At 33.2% G+C, this 9507-nt stretch overlaps 1 protein-coding gene across 1 annotated transcript; it reads left to right on the top strand.

Annotated features, from left to right (window-relative positions):
- Window positions 1-599: 599 nt before the first annotated feature.
- LOC7456107 (DEAD-box ATP-dependent RNA helicase 5) lies at window positions 600-7772 on the top strand. Its single transcript, XM_002304325.4, has 13 exons — window positions 600-1294; window positions 1460-1584; window positions 2208-2315; window positions 2950-3030; window positions 3896-3974; window positions 4798-4883; window positions 4957-5013; window positions 5123-5190; window positions 5931-5999; window positions 6418-6511; window positions 6887-7051; window positions 7164-7256; window positions 7479-7772. The coding sequence occupies exons 1-13, from the start codon at window positions 715-717 to the stop codon at window positions 7569-7571; spliced, it is 1698 nt and encodes a 565-aa protein (XP_002304361.4). The 5' UTR covers window positions 600-714; the 3' UTR covers window positions 7572-7772.
- Window positions 7773-9507: the final 1735 nt, after the last annotated feature.

Genomic DNA, 9507 nt, shown 5'->3' with positions numbered 1-9507 from the left:
CAAGTATCATAACAAAATGTAAATAATAAATAATATCAAACATTATATAAATTATTTTAGTAAATAGAACTACTAAATAATTTAATTAAAATCTAGACAAGGTAGATCTAATATACTTGAAATAAAATAATCAAGGTTGGTTAATTTTAAAACATGTAAGGTTATTAACTATGTAACTAAATATTGGGTAATTATCATGTATAAAAAAACAAAATGAAGTTTGTTAAATTTAAAATATCTAAGATAGTTTTTATTTTTAAATAAAATAAGCTTTCTTTTATCTAAAAGAAAAAAAGCGACTTTTTATATTTTTTTTAGTGAAAATTATTATAGATTTAAACTATTTTATAATAATAATTTTCACTCTTCAAAGTTAAGCATCTAATTTTTAAAATCATGATAAAATACTTTTTTGAAGAATTTTTTAAACAAATCAATAAAAAGTGTAGAAAATGCTACGAGTTTAAACAAATCAATAATTTTTTTCGAAAGCACTCCTTTTCTTCCCCTGAAGTTGGGCTCATAAGTTTCAGCCCATGGACCCAAAATAAGGCCTAAAATGAGTTAATACTTCATACGTAAATCCGACAAAATCAAGACCCAAACTCTCAACATCTAAAACCCTAGAATAAACCACCTCCTTCCCCTCGAAAACTCTCTTGGCTTTGGTTCGCTCTGCTTTCACTTTGCAGCCTCTAACCTACAACAACAGCCATGGGTAAAAAGATTCGAGAAGCCAATCTTAACGGCGAACCGATTGCCCAACAAGAAGCCGCAAATGGTCACAAATCAGATAAAAAGAAAAGGAAGGATAAAAACAAGAATCAAGAACCTGAATTCCAAGAGACACAAAAGGAACCAACTCTAAAGAGAAGGCTTGAGGAAACCCAAGACCAGGAAACCGTCAAGAAAGAAAAGAAGAAGAAGAAGCATGAAGAAGAGAAAGAAGGTGAAATCCATGAAGGGAAAGACAAAGAAAGTGAAAGTTTTCCAGAAAGTACCAAGAAAGATAAAAACAAGAAGAAAGAAAGCAAGAAACAGGAGGAAAATGGGAAAGAAAATGTAATTCATGAAGTGAAGGAGGAAGTACAGCCGCAAGACAGAGTAGTGGTGTCCGGAAAGGATACACAAGAGACAAAGTATGCGTCTTTAAAGTCTTTTGCTGAGGCGAAACTGCCTGATAATGTGTTGGAATGTTGCAAGAATTTCAAGAATCCATCTCCTATCCAGGCTCATGCTTGGCCCTTTTTGTTTGATGGGCGTGATTTTATTGGGATTGCAAAAACTGGATCAGGTAGATTTTGTGGTTTTATTTTGTGTGTGCTGAAATGTGATTTTGTTGTCCATCGGTTAATTATTTATTTTATGTGTTGAGTGTGGTGAATTTAATTTTTATATGTTTATGTTTTTTGAATAATTTGAAACTAGAAATAAAATTTGATACAAATATGTGATTTAGGTAAGACTTTGGCATTTGGGATACCTGCAATAATGCATATTCTGAGCAAGCGAAAGGGGAAATCGACAAGGGGGGCAAATCCACTTTGCCTTGTGCTTGCTCCTACAAGAGAATTAGCTGATCAAGTATGTATTTTATTTCCATAAGCTGTAATTTTAAATTTGTATCCCATAAAAAGCTGGCATATGCATGCTGAAGTTTCTTCCTTCGAGCATGAATTGTAAGAGGTACACAATCTTCTACTATGCAAGTGAAGATCATTTGAGAATCTGCAGTTGAATGATTTCAGCAACATGGGTGTTGCTACAATTTTTCTGGGCTCATTTTTCGCAGAAGCTACAGCAGAGGTTTTAAAACTTCGACAAATGCTTTTATTTTTCCATCAAAAGAAAACCGACTGTCTGCTTACGAATTGAGACCCTTTGTGGGTGCCAGCAGGCAATCACACCTCATTTGATTGTTGAAAGAGGACGATGGCATGTGGGAAAAAAATATAAAGTCAGTGCTTTACCTTGAAAAGAAGATCAACTCGTTTGTCATTGACAACATGGAAACAAATATGTTGGTTTGGGTAGAAAGAATTTGTATTGATTTTCTCATTGTAGTCCAATTTGTTTCCCTCTTTTTTTGTTTTGCCAACTTCACTATACACTATACAAATGATCTTTTAAAGTTAAAACTTTTGTTTTAATTTGATTGTTGAAACTCATTGGTAGAAAATGGGATGATTCTTTATCTTTTGTGACAGATTTCAGTTGTTTTACGTGATGCTGGGGAACCTTGCGGTGTGAGATCAGTTTGTATATATGGAGGAACTTCCAAAGGACCTCAAATCAAGTCTCTGAAGGCTGGCGTTGTACGTTATTCTATTATCTCTCTCAAACTAAACACAAAGGCATGCATTTTCTCTTTCTTTCCCATACACACAGAGAGACCGCATAAGTACGAACTTGTCAGCATGCTTTGTCTTAATCCACATGTATATTATTTTGATGCGCGACAAGAAGATTTGAAGAAAGAAAAGTAGAGAAAGGGAAGAAAGAAGGGAAAAAAGAAGCTTGAGAAGAAAAGGAAACGGAGCTGAAGAAGAGAAGAGAAGGGAAGGGAAAGAGGGAGGAGGAGGAGCAATCCAAAGATTTTTCTTAATTCATCATAAACTGTCTACAATGTAAAAAGAGCACATATAAATAGTAAAATCCCACACAACCAGCAATTGGGCTTATAGCCCACTAAAATAAAATGTTCAACAATAACAAAAATCAAGCCCAATTATTAAACCAAATGAAATTCAATCACATAGACATAAGCCCAATCTCCCAACCAAAAAGTGATGTAATTGAGCTATCCTCTGTCATCAACAACCATACATGTGTGTGAACTTTGTCTCTTGTCTAGTGTCCACACCATATTTTCGAAACTTATTTATTTGCAGAGTGACATTTCCTGTTATCATTATTTGTTTACAGTATTCTTTTCTCTTACATGCTCAGGATATTGTCATTGGAACCCCTGGCCGTTTGAAGGATTTGATAGAAATGAATGTATTGCACCTTGCAGAGGTATCTTTTGTGGTAAGTTAATCAATAACTGCTTCCCCTAATTGCTATTTATTGGATCCTTTTTATTCGTATTCCATAGCCTTATGTTGGTTGCTTAGCATGTTATCTTATTGTATCGAGCTTTAAACTGAGTGACTCCTCTAACCAAATTATATATGAGAATACAACATAAATTCAGGATTACCCCAAGTTGCTCAGATAAAGTTTACAAGGTGTTGTCGTGGATGCTCAACATATAGGATATCTATCATTTCCAGCATTGCAGTTTAAACTATTGTTGATACATCATGCATGCTGGAGGTTTCTGTCTAGTTGCTGGAGAGTTTGTGGTATTGCGTAAAGAGCCCTTTGCCTGTGATAGTTAAATTGTTTACTCTGAGGTTTCCAGTTTTCCAATATTCCAAGAGGTTAATTTTAATGTTTTGTTCCTGAACTGCATCATCGTTATTTAAAGCAAACTCGTCTCTTGGTTTATGATAAAAGTTTTATTTAATGCTGTGGTAAGACCATGACTCTGAGTTGTTGAGTTGTTTTATAAGCCAATCGATTGAAAAGGATATTGGTGTTCATTTTTCTCCCTTGTCAAGAAGGATGATGGTTATGTACTCTAGTGTCTTTGTTGCAGTTGCAAGCATCATTATATTGTCTTTTGTGTATTTCATATTGCTTTAGTAAATGAATATATTTTTGTAGCATTCTAACTTGAAAGAATTAAAATTGATTTCTGTAGTAGATGAATATATTTGAATATATTCTGTAGTAGATGAATATATTTGTACATGAATATAGTCATATTGCTTTAGTAAAATTGATTTCTGTAGTACATGATTATATTTGTAGCATTCTAACTTGAAAGAATTAAAATTGCTTTCTGTAGGTTCTTGATGAAGCAGATAGAATGCTGGACATGGGATTTAGACAGGAAGTTCGTTCAATATTGAGCAACACATGTTCTGGTATGTGGTATTATTATAAGATACAGTTATATATGGAACTGCACAATCACTTCAAGACAACAATCCAGCCTTGAAATTCCTAGAAACTCTAGGCTCAGTACCAACCTACCCCTGGTTACAGTTTTTCCTCCATAACCAGTGATCAGTTGCTGACATGTATAAGACACCAATATATCTCCTTAGGAGAAATATCCTTATTCCCTAGTTGACGAAGAGGTAACTTGGACATTTAGATTTTAACTATCTTCTCTCCATTTTATATTTCTACTCTGTTTTGGTAAGTTTTTAGTGCAGAAATGTGCATTGAAAGCCCCCAAGCAGGGAAACCTATACTTAAAAGGTACAAAGTAAAACCTCAAAATCAAAAAGCTTAAACTCTAGACTCCCCACCCTGAGTTCTTTTAAAGGTATGGAAAGAATCTAACACTTGCTCCCTCCTTCAAGAAATAAATGAATGAATAAAGAACTTTCCACGACAAAGTCGTAGCCCGAAGAGGTTTATTTTGAGTAAGCTTGTTGCATTACGTCAAGGTGTTTGTTTGTTTGACTCCCGTGTTTGTTTGTTTGACTCCTGTGGAACTTGTAATAGAACTTAAGGCAAACTTAGTTTAAGAGTATAGAAAAAGAAGTAATAAATTCCACTTGTTAGAACCTTATTGCATGAAAAATAAGAGAAAGTTGTTTAGTTGATGTTTTTTATCTTCTTACTTAAAGTGTTATACTAAAGTTACTTGAAATCATTTTAATTATTACAAGCTCAAATAAACTACATTTGTAATGCACATGTATTTGACTGTTGGTACAAATCTCAAAACCTGTGCAGCTCGCCAAATGATAATGTTTAGCGCTACATGGCCTTTAGATGTTCATAATTTGGCAGAAGAATATATGGACCCAAATCCTGTTAAGGTGTGGCTCTTTGCATATCATTCCATTACATATTTGCTTTTCTATATGCTCTAAAATATGAGCTCCATCTCAGGTGGTTGTAGGTTCTGAAGATACAGCTGCCAACCATGATGTCATGCAGATTGTTGAGGTCTAGTTTCTTAATGCCCAGCAGGAGGCCCTTTTTCACTATTCAATGTTTCAATTAATAAAGAGAGATGTTTGTCCTTATATTTACATTCTCACTTCCATAAATGCAGGTATTGGAGGACCATTTGCGTGATCAGCGTTTACTTGCTTTGCTAGAAAAATATCACAAATCTCAACAGTACGTTTGCTATTTTTTTACTGGATTTTGTAAAATTTGTTCTACAGACATATCTTGGGTTAATGCCTGAGCTATTTGAGCATGGAGAATTTAGAGCAATAGTTTTTTTAAACAGTACGTTTGCTATTTCATTACCATCTTCTTTTGTTTTGATGAATGACCAAAAAGGGATTTTATTGGTTTTCAGAAGCTGATGCTTAATGAGTGTTTACTTTCAGAAAACAGTTTTCCCAAGTTCATTTTAATTTTCATCTCTATTCTAAATTGCTTCACCGTCGAAAACTAAGAAAACGTTTGTTCTCACTAATAATTTTCTAAGATAGAAAGCTAGGACCATGTTTGGATTATTTTTAAAATGACGAATGATGAAGAGATCAAATAGCATGTTGACTAAACAGGCCCTTGTTTTTCTCTAAAGTGGAGAATTTGGAAAAGAACTAAGTTCCTTTTTAAAGAATCTTGTTTTAAATTTTTAATCAGCAAATATGTTTTCCATTTTCTGTTTTTGTATTTAGAAAATTGGAAAATTCTCGATATTATACGTGAACTAATGCCTTCTTTCCTCTATTTGCATCTGTGACGCTTTTATTTTACAAGTCAATGCTATCCTTCCTTGGTTATCTGAAATGGCCTCTATATCTCCATGCTAGATTATGGAAAACCTTGAATTTCCATATTTTCCTTGATATGCCTTGATTATTCATTCATGGTGCTTATTCATGGGTTGGGCCTCTAATCAGGAATAGAGTGTTGGTTTTTGCCTTGTACCAAAAGGAAGCGGAACGTCTTGATGGAATGCTAAGAAAAAGGTACACAAACATTATTTTGGTTATTGTTCTCTATTTGCTAAGTCAACATTTTCTAGCCAGCTGCTGAAAGTACAATTGGAAGTCGATGCTGATTTCAATGAGCTTGTTTTCACTTTCTTTCTTTTTTGAACTTAGCTGCTGAACTTTAATTTTTTTTATTCGAGTATCTCAAACTATTTTTTTGATTAAATATAGGTCTTTTCGTTAATTTTGATCATAGATGATACTTTAAAAAAATGACGTGTCAAAAAAACACGTGATTTGAGAAGAAAAAGTTAATCGAGGGCCCTACCTTTTACCCCCAAAAAATAGTTCATGGTAATCAAATAAAAAATTAAAGTTCAGCGCTTAAGTTCAATTTGACCCAATTTTTAGGATAGTTTTGGGTAATTTAGCCTTTTTTTAACTTGTTTTCTAGTGGGTGGAATGTTGTTTCTATTCATGGCAACAAAGCACAAGAACAACGAACAAAGGCATTGTCATTATTCAAGAAGGGCAGCTGCCCTCTGATGGTACGTTGAACAATTACAGTTTTTCAAGTATCATAAGACAGTTTTTCATTTTAAGGTGTGTGCGCTTGGACATTTAGTACTTCACTTATGGAACAATTAATTTGTCTTCAATATGCTTTTCCTTTTTCAATAATGTAATGTTAATGAGTGGGACTTCCAAAAGTAACAAATCCTCAAACCATGTTTTTCTTGTTTTAAATACAGTTTTTATGCTGAAAATGACGTGTAAAATTTATCTTCGGGATCAGTTGTCTCTTAGGAGCCACTCATTGTATATGAACCTTGTTATTGTAATAGTTTTCTTTAAGTTCATGTTTGGTTTTTCTGGCAATAGATTAGAATTTTGGGTGTTCTCTCACATCCCTATATCTATAGGTTGCTACTGATGTGGCTGCTCGAGGATTGGATGTTCCAGATGTAGAAGTAGTAATCAACTATACCTTCCCACTCACCGCAGAGGATTATGTCCACAGAATTGGCAGGACTGGACGGGCTGGCAAGAAGGGTGTTGCTCACACATTTTTCACGCATCATAATAGGGTAATATTTAAAACCTTTCTGGTACTGCCGCTTTAAATTCTTCTATCAAAATATCAAGTCATTGATTATGCAATATTTTGGCCATTATTTTCTCATCTGATGATTATTTCAGGGGCTCGCTGGAGAGTTGGTCAACATTCTTAGAGAAGCTGGGCAAATCGTGCCACCTGCCCTTTTGAAATTTGGCACTCATGTGAAGAAAAAGGTGCGCATTTCTGTCCTACATTATCCACTAATGTTCTTACATGATTGTTCAATATATGAACTGCAACTTATGTCATGTGCATGCACACTGAACTCATGTCTAATGAGATGGCAGAAATATAATTAGCCTGAAGTATGGGCTGGTCTCAGTAATTGGGGTACTTAGCGCATTATGAACCTCCGTGGCTGTATTCATCATTCACAGTGCCTTTTCTCGTTGCAGGAGTCCAAGCTCTATGGGGCTCATTTCAAAGAAATCTCTGCAGATGCTCCAAAGGCCAAGAAAATAACTTTCAACTCGGATGACGAAGATTAAAGCATATGGTCTCCAGATTTTGTAAGATCAGCAATGAAACAAATATACAGTATCGGTTATCTATTATTTAAAGTGGTATAAGATTTTGTAAGATCGCTTCCTGTCTCTTCTTTTTGCTCATTTACATAGGTGAGATATCAGCAACATTTGATTCTTTGGCAAATTTTCAGTAAAATTAATGTCGATCGTTATTGGATTTAATCCGCTCCGATTGTCTTTATGTATCTCTCATTTATTCATGTATTTTTCAACCTTTTTTTTATCGTGTTTTTCAACCTTCATGTGAAGAGTCCTTAATCAATTTCTTTGGTTGCACTGAACGTGATAAATGCTCAACAATAACATAAATAAAGATCAATAATAAAATCAAATGAAATCCAATCTCATAGGATTAAGCTTGATCTCTTAAGTGATGAATTGAGTTATCATTTGTTATATACAATTTGAAACAACTTAATAACTCAATTTCATTAATATTATATGTAGTAGAGATTATTTTTTAAAGTGATTTTTGTTTGGAAATATATTAAAATAATATATATATATATATATATATATCATCATATAAAAAAATTAATTTAAAACAAAAAAAAAAGTGCGGTTGGACCATAAAAACAAAAGTTGTCTAAATATAGCTTCAAAGAGTGTGGCTGCGGTTGTTTTTCAAAGTGCTTTTCACTCAGATATATATTAAAATAATATTTTTTTATTTTTTAAAAATTATTTTTGATATTAGCATATCAAAATAATCTAAAAATAGCAAAACCATATTAATTTGAAGTAAAGAAAAAAATAAAATAAAATTTAAATTTTTTCAAAAACACTTTGTAAATGCAAAAACGAACAGAGTAGCAGACTTTACTGCAATATTGCTATTGTGATTCAAGTACAATATAAAGCAGGTTGCTTGTTCCATGAACTAAGAATTGTTGAATTTCATATCCTAGTAAAAACAAGTGAATTTAAAATAAAATTAATATGTTTCTCTAGTGCTAATGATAATGGTAATGAAATATTGATTTAAAAAAATATCATTAAAGATACATGGGAATAAAACATACAAGCTTTTTAGATTTGTAAACATGAACACTAAATAACTTAAGGTGCGGGGAATAGAACAAACATTATTCAACACTTGAGTGGATATGAATCAATAACAACCTAGTAAATTATAATCATTTTCCTTATCATATATAAGACTTAAGGAATTATAGAGCTCAATATACTCCTCAAATTTTATATCATATTGGATATCAAGCATAGGGGATAAGGAATCAAGAAGTTTAGAAGGACAACTATCTTGAAACTCTTATTCTTATATATCCTTTTCATCTAGGTTATTAAAGTTCTTGGGATTGAGCTCATACACTTATTCATTATAGTCTTCCTCTTCACTCTTATCCTTGTGTTCTTTGATGAATTGGGGCTTAGTGATATAGTTGGTTGTAGTATGACTAAACCTTGACATTTAACACACTAAACTCTTGAACTCATCTTAGATACTTCATTGATGATTCACTTGTCTTTTTTTTTTTTTAAGTTGAGCACTACTAGGATTAGGTTCATGAGGTGGAGTACTTAATACAAAACTATTATTTCTAAATTAAGACCTAACATGGGTATAAAGGTCTTAACATTTTGTCCATTAAATCTTAATGCCCTTTAAAGGTGACATGCAGATAGAAAATAGTTAACGACTAAGAAATACGATGTTGTATTGACAAGTCATATGTAAGTATGGGTCACACCCGGTACCATACTAAATTCATTAGAGATCATAATTTTGCCTCGAGGTACGTGCTAATCATTGGATTCCTAAGAATATGTGTGGTACTGGGTCTAGCTCAAATAGTACCTCTCAAGGTTGTTTGAAGCTCAAACCTACCAATATAAGGGTGACCGGTAGCTGATCTCGTGGTTAGGTTGAGGCCTAACC

The sequence above is a fragment of the Populus trichocarpa genome, chromosome 3 (assembly GCF_000002775.5).
Source record: "Populus trichocarpa isolate Nisqually-1 chromosome 3, P.trichocarpa_v4.1, whole genome shotgun sequence".
NCBI classification, from domain to species: Eukaryota; Viridiplantae; Streptophyta; class Magnoliopsida; order Malpighiales; family Salicaceae; genus Populus; species Populus trichocarpa.
The sequence above is the reverse complement of the archived record's forward strand: the minus strand, read 5'-3'. Positions and strand labels throughout refer to the sequence as shown.